We start from the raw sequence: 17577 nt of genomic DNA, 5'->3' as shown, positions 1-17577 counted from the left end.
CTCCACACCCAACCCATCACATACAGACTTAACTCAGGCTGGTCTATTACCTCTGGTGGCCAAATCCCAATTTGAGATAAGTATACATTTGCCAGATATGCATGGTAAATCCACTGCTGATGTAATTTAAGCATTATGAGTAAGGAAATTGACATGAGTATATCTCACTTTGAGATTTGTCTCCTGGATTGGTGGAAGATGGAAGGAGCATATCTCACTTTGAGATTTGTCTCCTGGATTGGTGGAAGATGGAAGGAGCATATCTCACTTTGAGATTTGTCTCCTGGATTGGTGGAAGATGGAAGGAGCATATCTCACTTTGAGATTTGTCTCCTGGATTGGTGGAAGATGGAAGGAGCATATCTCACTTTGAGATTTGTCTCCTGAATTGGTGGAAGATGGAAGGAGCATATCTCACTTTGAGATTTGTCTCCTGGATTGGTGGAAGATGGAAGGAGCATATCTCACTTTGAGATTTGTCTCCTGGATTGGTGGAAGATGGAAGGTTGTTTGAAACTTTGCTCGCATGGAGCTTTTCCAAATTGAAAAAGCACCTCAACAAAACGTCTTTTAGCAATGTTTGAGCTCAAATCAATGTATGAATTATTTTGTAGTGCTTTCCAGTAAATCTCATAATATGAACAGATTTGCCGGAAAGTTTGAGACAGCAATGCACTCTCACAGTTATAACACTACCTAAAAATAGAAACATCCTAGTGGACAATGATCATCCAACCAAGATTCCTGTCATTCCTACCACTTATGCTGTCTGATGGAGGCCAGCACTTCCTTGGATGTGTTGCTGGAATCCTGGATCTTTTCATAGGAAAACTAAAACGTGTATATTTGTGCAGCACTGTTGATGTTAACTCAAGCAATTTTGCACAAAGCCAAAGAGTTAGGTTGGAAAATAGCTGCCTTCTCCCCACATACGAGGCTCAGGGTTTCAGTATCTGAGACTGGTAGGAGAGGGAGAGAGTCTCCAGCTTTATGTGGCTCCAGAAGCCGTCTGCACCTTACGAGAAGGCTGACTCATCTTCATCAGAACGGTAGGTTCTCTTTTATCCGCTATGGTGTTTGCAGATTAGCAGGGTTACAGATGGTGTACAAATGAAAAAAATGCCAGACATACGGATAGACAAGCAATGGCAATCCTGCCCTTTCCACAGCTTCTTTCACGTGGTCAAAATGAATAGGGGAGGAATATGTACTTTGCTGGAGATGAACATCTCTGCCTTTTTCGGGACATTCTGTGTAGCATGAGGACTTTCGCTCCTCTTTAGCGGTGAAGCTCATATGTCTGGCTCTCTGACAGCTCCTGTCACCCACTCCACCCATGACTCACTGGGCTGGAGTGGGAGGGCAGCAATTACCCGGGCGTTCACAGCTCTCCTCCCTGAAGGGGTGTAAGGTTTGTGTTAGATCAGAGGGGTTTGTGATTGGGTCTCCTTGTCCCCCTGCTTACCCCCTGTGAGGCTATCCCGTTGCGGCTGAGTGCTCTGCTCACAGTCACCGGGCCACAGGTCCCGCTGGTGGAGAAAGCTTATCGCCCTTCTCTGAGGAGCAGGTTTGTGTGAGGCCTCTCATTAAGCACTGGAGCCCTCCCATCTCAACCCAAGCGATCCACTTATCCTGTCAACACCATGCCATGCAACTGTCAGCCTCTGCCCGTCCATCTTTGTACCTCGGAGGAAAATGATTGTAGCATCTCCTCCCTTTCTCCTCCCCTCTGTCTCATCCCTCTTTCTCCTCCTATATCACCAAGTCACCACCTCAAAGGACCAAGTGACCACACTGAAGCAAATGCAACCGGTTTCCTCACAGCCTTGCTGTTGGGAACAACGACAGACACCTTGCTGTCTGAATGACTGAATGCACTAAAGACTCAAGGATACCTGACACCAGGGCTGATAAAAGCCTATTTATTGGGGCTAGGCAGCCGGTATTGTAGATCTGCGGGCCACCGCCCATCTGTGGACTTCAGGGGATTAAAGCAGGGAACAGAATGCAAGATCAGCAAACTTTCGCTCTGCAAAGTTGGTAAAAACTGCCATCCATCTTGAAGTAATTCATCTAAGATAAAGGCTGGCACCATGTCATAGAATAGGACGTGGATATTTTAAAGAGGGTTTTCACAAGGTGAGGGGACTTTTTGCATCTGAAAATACATGCACAGTGAACTCACGCTCAAAGATTAAAAGAACATCATCCACAAATATGTCACAACAATAATCCGTGTCTCTGTGCTCTGGCAGGCATGAGACAGGGCTCCAACTCAGCCTAGCAACCTTGAGTGTGTTAACGTCTGTTGACACACAAGTGCTCTCTCACGACTACAATCAGATTAAGCCAACTCACAGCATGAGATCTGTGTGCCCTTTTGCTTGCCTGTAAATATAGGTCACATCCACTCCAGCTTTGTACTTCACAATGCAGACAGACATGCCACTCAAAGCAACAAAGATTACAAGTGCCACTGGGGGGGTTCACCCACAGTCCATCTATGTTGGAATTGGTTTGTCTCTAGCATGCATGGTTAGGTTGTAGCATTTGGTTTTGTACTTTATCGAAGAATCATTAAATAATCCACTGCAGATAAGAACTTCAACGGAATCCCACGTATATTCCCAAATTCTAAGAAAATGGATCACATGATCTTATTTAATGCAGTCTTTCTGTATTTCTTGAATTCCAAACCTGATGTGTCAAGTTTACCTTATCATTGGAACAGAAGTTCAGATGAAGGCATCCTTATAGGTCAAGAGAACATAAATCTGCATTTTCCCATGGGGACTGTTGTACATTCCCTTTTACCCAGCACCTAACAAAACAGTACAGGTGCAGCTGTCTTTCCCTCGCTCAGACACAGCTTGACTGGAGAAATCTATTTTCCTCAGAATAATCACGGTGTAATTACTAGTTTCTTGTAAGGACATTGAATCCCAGCTATGTGGCGGGCAGCAGGGAAGACAGCAGGGGAGAAAGTCTCCTAGGATCTGCATTCCTCCCAGCCCCGTCTCTGAGCCTGACCTTCCTGTGTGTATGTGGAGGATTAAGCCTCAGGACTGGTGGTCTTCCCAGGCTATTTTGGTTAAGACGACCGCCTCCTGATCCTCTTGATAAACGATACCACCACATGCTCAAAGATTCAAATGTAATTAGTTGGCAGCCAGTCAGAGATGATAGTGTGGGGATTTTTAACGAGGTGGCAAAATGACTGCGGATATTTCTGGTTATACATTCACATTGCAATCTCATGAGTACAGATACATCCTATCTATCTGCAGGGATTATGGTAAAAGATGCATCCATATTGTGAATCACGCACAGTGCCACACCAGTAGATCTAGGTTGCATCATGATGTTACAATAGTTTGTAGGTTTAAGAAATCTTCCAATTTCAAGAAGTCTTCCGTTTCCTTACAGGCAAATGCCTGTAACAATGACTACAATTCTTCCTGTGAGTGTCTGTGTGCGGTTTCGGTTGCAGTGACTGTAAACGTACAAAGCCCATCTTGTCTCAGAATTTGGCCATATTGTCGATCGAGATTGTGCAGAGCCTCAGCTCCCTCCATGTGAAGTGAAGCCAAAGCACTGTCGATAGCCACTGAGAGGGCCTGGCAAACAAGAAGCGATTGGCACCGCTCTCCCTTAAGCCATCTGCAACTGCTCGTGTAGCCAGAGCATGGACCTGGGCCACAAGTGTGTCTGAACCTGCTGCCATGACACCCCTACATTGTAATTTAGAACTGTATCATGGAATGTTGGTCTGGAGGATGAAAGATGTCGGTTGAGCGGATCTAGACAGCTTTGGGCTCAGGATGGTGAGCTATGCAGAAGCTGTTTAATGCAGTGATGGAGAATAAATGGATGTCCACTCATCGAAACACCGGATGTATATAAAACAAATAGATATGCACACCTGAATTGAGTTGGTTTTCCATCTTAAGCTAGTTTTTTAACATCATTTTTCAATCGGTGTATAAGGGCCGGCATGTAGCAGCCAACTACCTTAAAAGGTGCAGAGCAGTGGAGGGGAGCTTGTATGCTCCCTGGAGATCCCTGTTAACAAGAGGGATAGTATTTATAGATGGACCCCCTCGATGTATCCCACTTAATCCTGTTTCCCCCTCTCCATCCCCTCTCCATCCTCACGCCTGCTCCATACCGCATAGCCCTCCAGCTGGCCTCTCCCTGATCCCTGACCACATCTACTGGGGTAACTAGTCGAGCTTGCTCCTTCTTCACGAAGAACGGAAAATTTCGACTTCAACATTTCAATCTTATTGGAAATGTGGGCCAAACAATTTGCCCCCTGCTATTTGTTGATAAAGAGGGGGCTAAATTGCTTGACCCCTTGATTGCAGGAAGGAAGTTGGCATTGCCTTTATTTTATTCGCTTTTTAAAATCGCTCTGCTTCTCTGTTTGACCTGCAGGTAAAGAGCAATCATGTCAGCTGAACGCTTTGACTGTCATTACTGCAAGGACTCTCTGCTGGGTAAGAAGTATATCATGAAAGAAGACACACAGTACTGCACTAAATGCTACGAGAACCTGTTTGCCAACTGCTGTGAGGATTGTACTCTACCCATTGGGTGCAACTGCAAGGTAAGACTACCTCCCTGGTCTGATTCAATCCTTTTCTTTCTCTGACGTCAAAGATGGAAGTAGCATAAACCTGTCCTTGGTTTTCAGGACAGAAGGTTACTCTATGCGTATGGTTAAAGTCGGAAGACTGGATTTTTTATATACCGGTTTTAAGCAGGTTTTTTAAACAGCTCAAACTAAAATTTCACTTTTGGTCTTTGCTATCTTTGTGCCATCACAATCTAAAGGTTTGCTCCGTAAAGCAAGATGTTGGCAGATGTTCTGGAGTATTATTCTAAGCAGCCATTCGTTATTGAATGTGTTATTGAATAGTTCAATATTTCACGTTTATCTGTGTCATAGGACCTGTCTTATAAGGAGCGCCACTGGCATGAGCAGTGCTTTAAGTGTGCCAAGTGCAGTCGCCCCCTAGTGGAGAAGCCCTTTGCTGCCAAGGACGAGCTTCTGCTCTGCACTGACTGCTACTCCCACGAGTACTCCTCCAAGTGCACCACCTGCAAGAAGACCATAATGGCTGGTAGGGTTGGTGTGAGAAGGAGTAGTAGGATAGTGATGATGATGATGATGATGAATATGGGGAAGATGATGATGATGGTTGTAATTAAAATAGAGATGTTGTTGATGACAATGATGCTCAGGCTACCAGTGATGATGATGAAGTGACGCTGGCACTCAGCTGAACCGCTTTGGTACATGTCCCTCCAGTGCTCCACCCTTCCAGGCACATATATAGTACAGAGTGACAACTGTGCGTCATCCAGTAAAAGAGTCGCTTGTGTTCGTAAACGACACTAGTGAGGCCTGTGCAGAGCTCTGGAGTACACAAACAAACAAGGACCTCTGGAGCCTAAACGTTTGTGACTGTGCTCTCTCTCAGTCCAGATAATTTATGATGATGTTTCCGAGAAGGACAATATTAAAGCAGCAATAGCAATGAGAAGGAGAAATTGAAAATGACCATGACAATGATGACAATGATAAAGAAGGGGAAAGAGGAGGACGCTAATGTTGAACAACCAAAGCCATAAATCATGAAGTAGTTATCTATCTTAGAAACCTTCCTCTAGTCCTAAAAGAGCATGAATGACCTCACGTTATCTCATATTATGGTCTGTCTCAACCCTTCTCCCTCATCCCTACAGGAGGAGTTGGTCTATTTCTGCCGGGCAACACCGGCCCAGTGTCCTTATGTGTTCCCATGTTTGTGTCTCTCACATGCTGACGAGGCTGTTCCTCTCCTCTGGTGGCAGGCTCCCGCAAAATGGAGTACAAGGGGAACAGCTGGCATGAGACCTGCTTCCTTTGCCACCGCTGCCAGCAGCCAATGGGAACCAAGTCCTTCATCCCCAAAGACACCGGCTACTTCTGCGTGCCCTGCTTTGAGAAGCAATTTGCCTACCAGTGCTGCGCCTGTAAGAAAGTGAGTCCCGTTGGCTGTCTCGTGGTGTTTAGGCTGGGCTGCATTCGAAATCTCCCAGGTTCTCTGGCATATTTATACTCTGTGCCTTAGACTGTGGATGAATACTAATGGATTCTAAATAGTACACAAGGGCATGTCAGGACAGCAAATGTCAATAGAAATTCAATCTGGTTTGTGCTTGTGTGCATGTGTGTGTGTCTATGTGTGTTCATGTTCATGCATGTGAGTGGCTACGTGGGTGCGTGCATAATATGCATGTATGTGTGTGTGTATGTTCATATGGGTCTCTATGAGGGTACGTGCATGTGTGTGTGTGCATACGTCAGTATAAACTGTACACGAGGACGTCAATGTGGGTGTGTTTACATGCATGTGTGTGTGTCTCCTTCCCTTAGGCCATCACCACTGGTGGGGTGACCTACAACGACAAGCCCTGGCACCGGGAGTGTTTCCTATGCATCGGCTGTAAGAAGCAGCTGTCAGGCCAGCGCTTCACCTCCAGAGAGAACTTCCCCTACTGCCTTGATTGCTTCAGCCACCTCTACGCCAAGAAGTGTGTGGGCTGCACCAAGCCCATCACCAGTGAGTCACTCCACCAATGTTTTCGTTCATATTCAACACCTTTCACGCTTTTTCTTGACTGACTCTGAGCCTCTATTTACGGTGTGTGTGTGGGGGGGGAATTTGTTAGCAACAGAAAGTGATACATATGAAAATATATGTGCAAATGCTCCAGAAACTGTGATGTGACTTCACGTGGTCTGTTGATGTTTGTGTGAGGGGGGCCAATTGTAATGTGTGAACATATGAGATGGACTGAAAATAAACCTCGCTCATGTGGCTGCGCTCATCCCAAGTACTGTAGTCTGATGTTATCCTGTTTGTGTGTGCTTTTTGTGTATCCTGGGTGTGCTTACGTGTGTGAATATTAATCTCTCTCTCTCTCTCCATCTATCTATCTATCTGTCTGTCTGTCTGTCTGTCTGTCTGTCTTTATACCTGTCTGTCCATCCAACTGTCTGTCTGTTTGTCTGTCCCTCTGTCCAGGCCTGGCCGGGGCTAAGTACATCTCGTTTGAGGAGCGTCAGTGGCACAGCGAGTGTTTCACCTGCATGCAGTGCTCCGTGTCCCTGGTGGGCCGTGGCTTCCTCACCCAGCGTGACGACATCCTCTGCACCGAGTGCGGCCGCGAGAAGTGACCTCGCCCTGGCGTCGCAGCCCTCCGACGGGCCACTGCAGAGCTCCAGACCGGCGTTGAGGAACACCAAGCTTGTTTGTCACTCACTAACGAATCCTAAAGCGTACATCAAGTCTTTCTTTTCACTGCACTCGTATTTACCGCGGTGGACGACTGTGTCTTGGCTTCTGTAATAAAAATAACTGGGTGTCCTGTTTCTCTGTTGTCCTCTGTTGAACTGAGCTGAGCATGCACAACGAAGACAAGGAAAGGCTTCTTGTTCCCTGCAGGACTGCCTCCAGCCAGGGATTCCTGCAGCAAGTATGCCATTCAGAGGATGACCTCCAGCGTGTCTGGGCCTCAGTTATAATTCTGGGTGCGGAGAAAACAAGCTATAGCCAGACAAGGAGACATGCCCTCTGGGCTTAACCACAAAGGGTACAAATCTGAAAGATGCTGATAACTGTAAACAAACCCAGATGCATACAAATATTAGACAATCCTTTCCACTTCCCACATTGTATATTAGATGTGTTGTCGTTACATAAATCAGTTTTATGACCTTTGAAATGTTCCTGAGTTTACACTGTATAAACAAGATAGACCATACAGTGGGCTTATCTGGTCATTCACTATTTTAATACCGCAACACTACAACTCATTTTGATTCCTGTGGGAATCCCAAAAATAAAATCCCCTGACCACCAGTCAGGTTGTTTTCATCCTCATAAACATATATTTTTATTGGTCAAACTGCAAGAAGGAGTTGTGCAATGGTCCTGGCCGGGGGAGGGAGCAGTGTAAAGCGCTGACACAGGACTTCCTGTCAGGATGGAGTCACATGGTTAGGTCAAACTACATTTCATGTACAACACCAAGACGCTGAGACCTGTGGACTAGAATCAGGTAGGATCAATCTGATACAGAAATACTGCAGCCTATTAACTGTATTGTCATCAAATATCCACTTTAGGTTTGTTGCGCTTAATTGTTCATGTCCCATTTTGCATGTTACATACAATTGCAGTTTCAGTACTACATGTCAACATTATTGAACTTTCTCATTTAATTGAACTCAAACTGGATGAAAGCATCATTTAAATAGACACTTGTCTCTAATGCATATTTTGTTAAATAACAATTCTAGGACAAAATAGTGCACATCCATGATGAGTTTCAGAACCTTCACTCAATCACTTGTCTACGAGAGCCCTCATGTCCCTAAAGAGAAGGACAAATCCGGCATCAACTGTCTGGAGTGCTACGGCAGGAACATCTACATCGGAACCAGGGGCTCGGTGGTCCAGCACCTGACCTTACCCAGCAGCTCACGCTTAGAAGCCGACCCGGACAGGACCACCAGAGAGGGAAGGAGGAGGAAACTCGGCTCCGGCGGTCCAGTATCCCAGCTGCGGGCCGTGCCAGTTCTCAACCACCTCCTGGTGCTGTGGGACCGCTCGCTCAGTGCCTTCAACATGTTCTCTCTCGACCCAGCCCCCTCACTGAAGAGGATCCAGCACGTGTCTCTGTTCAAGGTCTGCGAGTCGTCTCTCTCAACCCAGTCCCAGGATGCGAGCGTGGAGCTAGTGACCGCCTCCAGCAGGAAGCGTGGGATCCAGATCCACGTGTTGGGGGTGGACCGGTGGCAGTGTGTGAAGGAAGTGGCCCTGCTCCAGGACCCCGTGGCCCTGGCGGTGGAGGACACTGTCGTGTGTGTGGCCACCGGGAACAGATACCTCCTCCATGACTACAAGACAGGCAACGGCATTGATCTCTTCCCTCACAACCTCAACAAGCAGAATGTCATCGTGAGCACGGCGGGGAGAGGAGAGTTCCTACTGAACGGACCTGACTGTTTGGGTACAAGCTGACCACTGCTAGACACTTTATGTACTGTGTCCGTTGCAGACAGCTTGTGCAGGAAAAGCGGGTCGAACTCTAATCCCCAGAAACACTTACGTAGCAAAACATTAAACACTGAAAGGCACTGTGAACACAACTTATTTTCTGCCTTATCAGATAGAGTAATGTAAATGATGGATGACAATAGACTATGTAACATGCCACACACAGTAGGAGCCACATATACATACAGCATACAGACAGTGTCCAAACTTTTGACTGGTACTGTACATCTACAATGCTCTGGGATGTTTGTATTCTAGATGTATGTTCCCTGCCTTGCAGGCATGTTTGTTATGAGCACGGGGGTGTGCCAGCGTCCTCCGCTCCAGTGGCCTGAGGGGGTGTTGGCGGCCGGGGTGTGTATCCCCTACGTCCTGACCCTCCTGCCCCAGGCCCTCCATGTCTACAGCCTGGTGGACCAGCAGCTGAAAGAGACCATCTGTCTGCTTGGTGCCAAGGGCTTGCTCCCAACCAAAGGTACTGCAGGATATCATTACTGGAAGCGCCCATCGCGGGTGGATAAGCACTATGATGAGGAACAATTTATCTGTATAAAGAAATGCTGTTTTTGTTTTTGTGTGTGTGGGGGGGATTTCATAATGTGTATGTTCCGGTTTTAATTCATTCATTCGTTTACTTTGTATTCAACCATCCATCCAACCATTGATTCCTTTATTTATCTCCGTCTGTGTCTATCCATCCATCCGTCCATCAGGTGGGGTGTACGTGTTCACAGAGAGAGAGGTCATCTTTTTGTCCATGGTGCCTCTGGAGGAGCAGATCCAAACCTTGGCTGGCTGTGAGAGGGTGCAGGAGGCCCTGGCTCTGCTGGGTGGAGTTCAACACCACCTACCCCAGGACTCGTACAAGGTAGGATTCTACCTATTAACACACTACCCCTATAACGCTACCAGGTAGGATTTTACCCATCAACACACTACCCCATGAATGCTACCAGGTAGGATTCTACCCATCAACACACACATGGAGTAGGCTGCACAGGTCATGAGTGTATCAGTAGAAGGAGTGGCACCTGAGATCAGGTCTAATCTACCACCCAAATGGCCTCTTCACCAAATATTTCATACACAATACAATTTATTACCAAAATCACCATTTGAAAAAAGACCATCAGTCAACTAAGCACACAACTAAGTCAACTAAGTTTTTTTACAAAGCATTTTCCACAGCAGGAATGTTTGCAATACGAGAAGCTATGTCAGTCATGCCTACTGTATGCAATTACCCTGGCTCAGCACATGATTTATTTATGTTACAGGTTGTCTTACTTGTTGTCGTCCAGAGCAAAGCTCTGATGGGTGGCCGATAGGAGACAGTGATTAAGACCTGGCTCATCACACCACACAGTACATGGGGTCCCCACCTCTTGAATACAATTAGCATTAATTTGATGCTGTCACTGTCTTGAGTTGTTACAGAAAGAGCACTGAGGGGGAGGAGGCATTGCAAGACAGTCATCAGAACTCCAGTGTGTCCAAGGTGTAATATTGTGTTTTGCACAATATTGCCATGCATAATGAATGGCACTTGGATCCTACAAAGGAAACACTTTAGGCTATTGCAGGGCTGTAGGAGAGCTAGAGACTGGTGGCAAATGACCAGGGCATTGGACAGACATAAAATCTCACTGGGAAACCAGCTTGATCTGTTGTCTCTTAAAAATCTAAGCAATGAGACAAAGTACAGCACAAATAGACTCTCAGAGGTTGTCTCCACAAGGATTCTTAAAGTAAAACACAGGGGATAAACCAGATGGATTAAACAATTCATCTTCTGTGTCTCTTCAATCCACTAGAAAACTGCACTTAATCCACCTATTCAAATACCATGCTAAATCCCCACTATTATGATTTCTCTGCAGCATTATGACATTGTTTTACAATGTATCATGCAATAGACATGGACGTACAGTTAAAGAGCTGGCACGATTACTACAGTACCATCAGATTACACAGTCTATGAAAATAGATATTTTGTTGTGAAATTGTGTTAACAGCTGTGATTCAAAGAGTTGGTTGTTTATGATGAGGAGGACGAGGCAGATGGTGATTGAGGGCGTAATCTGTGGAATCTTAGGTTACAGGTCAAAGGTCATGATGTTTCTTAAATGAATATTCTCTCCGCGTATGAATCATTCATTATGCTTTGTCTGTCTGCCTGCCTCATAAAAAATATATCTTGCAGCTTTTACAAAAAAGAAAATAAAAAAAATAGTACTGCATAGCGCACTGCCCTTGAGATTTAAGTGCAGCCATATAATCCTCTGTTCTCATAACTTGAGTATAAAAACTGATGAATGGATACAATGATACGCTCATGCATTATGGGCCTGTTCTAAGAGCAAATGTCATTTGGCAGGAACTGCATAAGACCATAACTTGCTTGGCTGGATTTGTTCACTTTCACCTGGGGGCCTTTACCGAAGCCAAAGATTTATTCATGTGAGATTAATCAAAACCACCGTACACATCATATTTCAAACAAGAATATATTTTTTATGTTCAATATTACATATAATATCAAACATCTCTCATGCAATCATCTAGATTGAACTGCTATTCTAGTGTATAGTTTGGTCAGGTTTTAAAAACTCCAATTATTCTTTCAAACAGTAAAGGTGAGCTGGACCCCAGAGAAGTAGTTAGACTGTATCCAGACTTGGAGCCTGTCTGCGGGGCCTTCCACTCACACCTAACTCCACCCAGCCACGCCAGGGATCTTAAAGCGCTACGGCAAGAGGACAGGGCCACATTTCAGTTGTACCAGGGCTTCCTGGTGGAGTTTCTCAGCGCTGTCAGGGGGACGGAGCAGAGTGGGAGGAGCGGCGCGGAGGTGGACGGGGCCCTGCTGAGGCTCTACGCTGAGCGGGGAGACGCGGAGCAGCTGCACCTGCTGGTGTCCTCCTCCGAGGAGTGGGACCTGGACGCCAGCGTAGCCGTCCTCCAGCACCACCAGAGGTCAGAGGGGCTCGATGGGTAGAGGGGCCTAGGACATTTAGAGGGGCCTCTACCAATACCATTAGCTCAATGGATTGTTGACCTCAGTGAGACGCCACATTGTCCAAAGCTGTTTCGTTCATTCAACTGCAGTCTTGCTTTCACCCCTCTTCAGATATTTCACCCTGGGATTGCTCTACCAAAGTCACAGGGACCATATGAATGCAATCGAGGTAAAAAAATAAAAAAGCCCAACAACAAAAAAAACAGGGATGCACATTGTACAAATAAGAGAGTATGCTGAGCAGAACAGTGAAGCTTTGCTGCGTTGTGTCAGACCTGGGTGAGGATTGCAGATGGACACTATGAGGACACCTCGTGCTCAGACGTCTATGAGCACATCGTACAGACTCTCAGCCTTCTGCCTTACAGCGACGTGCTGTGGGCGTTTGCAGACTGGACTCTTCTGAGAAACCAGGAGGTACCTGCTAAAGATCTATTTTCTCATCCCACCTGTAGAGGGCAGCGTTGCACAATTTAACACAGCAGCGTAAAGGTCCAAACAGCAGAATAGGAGTATTCTCAGTCACTCTCAGTAATGATGTATTCTAAGAAAACACATGTATATATATTCCATATCATGTATATTCTTAGGTCATGAAACAATCGTAGCTAACTGATTCATTCCATATTCGAAAGGTGATCAATCTTTTCTGTGACTTTAAAGGTCGGAGTCCGCATTTTCACCAGAAGAGACCCAGAGGGAACTCATCTGTCAGTGCAGGAGGAGGTTCTTGGCTGCTTGAAAAAGTACCCTCAGGCGTTGGTTCGCTACCTAGAGTTTCTGGTTCATGATTTGAAAAGGGAGGTTAGTGCTGCTGCGATATCACGTAAAAATACATGCTGGAAATATCCAAACAGCATGAACACTAACACAGAATTAATAGTGCATAGTGATGCTGATGATGATGGCACAGATCTGTCTCTCCTTCCCAATCTGTTCTCAGGAGGAGAAGCTCCACAGCCTTCTGGCTGTGGCATATGTTGCCCAGATACAGCCGGCTCTCCACAGGAGAGAGGAGGCAGACTCTGGTGTGCGAGAGGCCAGAGAAAAACTGCAACAGTTGCTATGGCAGTCGTCGCACTACGATAGTGCAGCTGTGAGCGGTTAGTGAGCCCAGTGGCAAATATGATCCATTCAGAAACACTGATTCTGGTCATTCATGTGCGTATTTGCAAATACAAGTATTTGATGTGATTTGTTTATGACCATTTTTCCACATCTGAATCCAAAATCTCCCGACAATTCCAACGTTCCAGAGAGACTCCAGCCGACAACCCTCCTTCTTGAGAAGGCCATCGTTGTGGGGAGGGGTGGTGACCACCAACAGGCCCTGGAGATGCTGGTCCACCAGGGGGGAGAGCTTCAGGACGCGTGGGCCTACTGTCAGAGGGCCGGCCAGGGCCAGACCAGGAAACTCAAGCAGAGCCTGTCCCTCGACTTACTCCAAATCTACCTGGGTTCCTCTGGTTTCACCAGTGTAGCCGTGGACCTCCTCAATGCAAACGCTGCGGCCTTCGACCTGGGAAGAGTTCTCCAGGTGCTTCCTGAGTCCTGGTCTCTCCAGCTGGTGTCCCAGTTCCTGCTGGGCTCCCTCAGAGGGACATCTCACCAGAGGAGGATGGGGGGAGTACAGAGGGGTCTGGCCCAGGCAGAGCTACTCAGACACAAGTACACTTGGGTGAGTTTTTGTTTACATCCTCAGTAAGGCACTCACTTCACTAACAATAGGACCTTCAAGACTTCCTGTTCCTGTGGACTCTTTGTAGTACCACAGTGCCAGAAGTAGTGTGTTCTTCCTGAAGTCAGTAAACCCTTTCACCCCCTCTCTCTCTCTCCACCCAGGCCCAGGCCTCAGGAGGGATGCTGAGAGTGGCCAGGGGTTGTGTGTGCACGGCATGTAAGAAGGACCTCACAGAGTCAGAGTTTGTGTGTAGTCTCACAGGTGAACTGACTCACACAACCTGCAGTAGCCGCACAAAATCCTAGACACAGTCCTGATTGGCTGGTGTGTGTGTTTATGTTTGTGTATGTGTCTGTGTCTGCATGTGTGCGTCTGTCTGTGTTGACAAGTATAAGGGCTTGTACTAGGGCCCAACACACAAAACAACAAATCCTGTTTGGACTCCTGGTTATGTTGACTCTGTAAATATCTTCTACTTACCCAGTCATTATGCTGGATTAGCCACTGTCCTGGAGCTCTCAGAACACACTCCAAATCAGGGAGCACAGACACATTTTCCAATTATAAAACGAATAAAATATAAAAATATACTTTGCAAATAACTGCATAGTATGAGGGTTTTTGCACAACATCCAAACCCTGGTGTTATGACAAGCAATGTACATTTTACTGTGGTTATGTCAAAACCATTCCCTTTAAAAAAAAACATTGATAGACAGTACTGGCTGTGCTGTCAACCTGCGGACTCCAGAGAGTCTGGCCATCCTGCTGCCCAGTCACTCTACTGTGTCCCTGCCCATTCTAGTCCTTTCCATTCCTTGTGTATTTTCAGTTTATGTTCCATATGGGGATTGAAATGAGACAGTACAAAACCCAATGTCATGTAAAGGATCTTATTCCCCCACTATCACAGTGTGAAAAAAAGACACGGTTGGAAATGCAGATATGTTATAAAAAGGTCATGTAGAAATTACCCTATGTGGAAAAAAATTGACTGCTATTAAATTCTTACCAGAGCATGTCCTATTCCTAACACTGCCGTGTATTGCATTTAATAATACATCAGCAAATTGTAAGATATGGAAATTGTTGTAAATAAACTTAAAGACATATCATTAAGTCCTATGGAGGAACACCAGGCTCAAGATTTATTTATATATTTTAGTCTCTATTTAGTCGTTAGGCTAACCATAAGTGCAACTATTTCTTTATGCTGATACATTGAGGAATGCAAGCCAAGGAGACGCCTAGGACCCAGAAACAGTGACTAGACTTGTGCTTCTGGCTGGTCTGTTTGTCCTGCGTCTCGCACAAGTGTTTTCAGCTAAAAGCAAGGTGCTCCCACCTTGGGCAACAGCCTATTTCAGCCATGGTCATGGTTGTTCTGGATCAACCTATAGTGTTATCAGTTTTGTTTCTAGAAAGAACAAGTGAACATAGACTACATACCTGGATCAGTTACTATATGACATACATGAATGTGTAGTACTTGCATGGTACCAGTGTGAAGCCTTGATTTGTTCTTGAAGGATCAAGTTCCTATTTGTTGTTGAATGTCTGATCTGACATGGGACATCTAAAGCAGTTCTTCCAGGACCATGGCTAACTCTGCCTGGCGCTGGGCTCCCCCAGGGGCTCAGAGTCAGTCTTGAGGCTGACCACTGAGTGGACCCAAGCAGCATGGGGTCACTATGGGATCACTTCCACACTCCTCCTTCCCCTCCTCTCCACCTCTCCTTCCCTCCTTTCAGGGCCAGACCAAGGAGGAAACTAATCTTGTTTTGAATACTCATGGGCCCCAAGCCTCAAAACTATTTTTCTTGTCTCTGATGTGCCTCGCTGCCTCTACAGAGCCAAAGGTGAAAACAAACAATAAACAGACTCCACACAAACATCAGCTGCACAGCAAAGTCAGCACAACAGAACGTGTAATAATTCCAGAGTACGGGGGATTCTCGAGGCAATTTTGTGTCTTTGTTTTGCTCGAGCCCTCCATTCTGCTGCTGATGAGAGTGTAAGATCCTTGCAATCTGGTGCTGAGTGTTACGTGAGTGTGTCATTGCAGGCAACAGCTCCCCTGGAAGTCAGCCCTGGATCTTTAAAGGGACCAGGCCAGATGGTCATTTCACACATGAGGGAACAGGATGGAAGCAAAAAAATTGAAAAATTTCTGAAGGAAAGCATGGTGGGGATCCAGACATTGGTCTCCATTATAAATATCCACCATCACCACAGACACGGAAGAAGAAGGAAAAACAAGAACATTTTATTCTTGTGCTTCTCTAAATTTAAAAAAGGCTGACTGGATCAGAGTAGGCTTCTGTTTACATGCACATCTTGTTTTGTTTTGAACATGCTCAGAATACGCGTAGGCCTGGAGCTGGAAGACGGATCATGGTGATTGTTTTGTTGATGGTTTTATTGTCGTGGAGTTTGTAAAATGTATTTTATTGTAAGTCCACCAATAGAAAATATATTTTCATTATCACTGTATATGCAGTTTTGAATTGATGAATCAATTGGGTTTTTCAAGCCCAATTTCTGAGCCTTTGCTTCCAACAATATATTGCAGTGCACTTATTGAAAATGAAAAAAAAAAACAGCAGGTTGCTCATTAAGGGAAACCCATGGGAAAAAATGAACCTTTGATTCTTTGCATCTCTGCTGTTTTAAGCATAGCAGCCACAAATTACTGCATCATGTCTCTTACGACGCATTTTTTGAGTCTCTTAGCGGTTGGCAAGAGACAAGGAGAATCTTAATTTGCAACCCCTGGTAGCAATAATGTTAAGGTACTGGAAAACCTAAAGGCATTGAACCTTCTTTAATTTCTACTTTCCCCGACTAAACTAATGCTACACCCTGGCAGAGTAGGCATGAGAATAAATAGCTGAAAGAGGATGATCAAAACGTGTCTATTTTTTTACTCCTAAGGCAACGCTATCATTTCCATCGCTTTCTTTACCTTTGGTTTTGGAGCCGTGCCACTGGGGGAGCTGGGCAGCCTGGCCTAGAGGAGGCTCAGAAGGGGTAGAGGCGGCCACCGCAGGCCCCCACCCTGTCCCCCCCCACGCACAGACGTAGGCTACAGCACATGGTGTGTAGAATACCAGAATATCACGGGCTCGCTCCTTTATATCTGCTGCAGCTTGATCTGACATCAGGGTAGAGGGGCAATAGGGCTTTATTGGGTTTAGATTGAGCCAGATCGGAGCCCTTGAGTTCAGCTGATATTTCAAAATCTATTTGTGAAACACTTCAGAACTAATCATTGTGGCTTCTATTTGTTGACAGTGCATTACGTTTTAAAATGGTTGTAGCTGAAGGGGAAAGAGTTGAGGAGTAAAACCACAAAGATTGTGTAATAAACAACAAAAATGCAACTCTGTATTTATCCTCCCATTAGTTACACACATCGTTGGAGAAATGTAGCCCGGGCTAGGTGTCTAGGCAGTCTCTGAGGTACACGCTCACTGCTGTTTCAACCACGCTTATCTTTTGAAAATGAGCTGGTGTGACTCACGCAATCCTGAAAAATTGCTCAGGCTTTCACGGAGCTACAGAGAACCTCCAGTTCTCTCTGTGGGCTTCAGTCAACCATGAATGTGTTACTTATGTGGCATTAGCCTAATGACCTGTACAAGTGCAGGAGTAATAACACCATCTTGGATAAGGAACAAGGCTTGGTAAATGGCAGATGACAGTTCCTGGCATACTCCCTGTTTTTCTCAGATTCAGGGAACTGATAGAAGGCCATTGTGAGT

General features: G+C 45.7%; 2 protein-coding genes across 4 annotated transcripts; both read left to right on the top strand.

The window, feature by feature from the left end:
- The first annotated feature begins 947 nt into the window (after window positions 1-947).
- On the top strand, window positions 948-7361 carry fhl5 (four and a half LIM domains 5). Of its 3 annotated transcripts, none has more exons than XM_084683220.1 (6): window positions 948-1049; window positions 4438-4609; window positions 4952-5126; window positions 5860-6029; window positions 6425-6611; window positions 7077-7361. In XM_084683220.1, the coding sequence occupies exons 2-6, from the start codon at window positions 4451-4453 to the stop codon at window positions 7226-7228; spliced, it is 843 nt and encodes a 280-aa protein (XP_084539346.1). In that variant the 5' UTR covers window positions 948-1049; window positions 4438-4450; the 3' UTR covers window positions 7229-7361. The 3 variants fall into 3 exon arrangements, with proteins under 3 accessions (XP_084539346.1, XP_084539344.1, XP_084539345.1); XM_084683218.1 differs by lacking the exon at window positions 948-1049 and adding an exon at window positions 4113-4219; XM_084683219.1 differs by lacking the exon at window positions 948-1049 and having other exon boundaries at window positions 4232-4609.
- Window positions 7362-8372: 1011 nt separating this feature from the next.
- Window positions 8373-14847, top strand: LOC146299674 (transforming growth factor-beta receptor-associated protein 1). The gene is made up of 11 exons (XM_084683374.1): window positions 8373-9066; window positions 9394-9588; window positions 9827-9981; window positions 11491-11573; window positions 11745-12089; window positions 12244-12301; window positions 12406-12549; window positions 12796-12936; window positions 13076-13235; window positions 13389-13810; window positions 13975-14847. The coding sequence occupies exons 1-11, from the start codon at window positions 8373-8375 to the stop codon at window positions 14116-14118; spliced, it is 2541 nt and encodes an 846-aa protein (XP_084539500.1). The 3' UTR covers window positions 14119-14847.
- The last annotated feature ends 2730 nt before the right edge of the window (window positions 14848-17577 follow it).

Source organism: Hypomesus nipponensis, chromosome 3, assembly GCF_054491055.1.
Source record: "Hypomesus nipponensis isolate SF chromosome 3, ASM5449105v1, whole genome shotgun sequence".
In the NCBI taxonomy this organism is placed as follows: domain Eukaryota; kingdom Metazoa; phylum Chordata; class Actinopteri; order Osmeriformes; family Osmeridae; genus Hypomesus; species Hypomesus nipponensis.
This window is presented reverse-complemented; position numbering and strand designations above follow the sequence as displayed.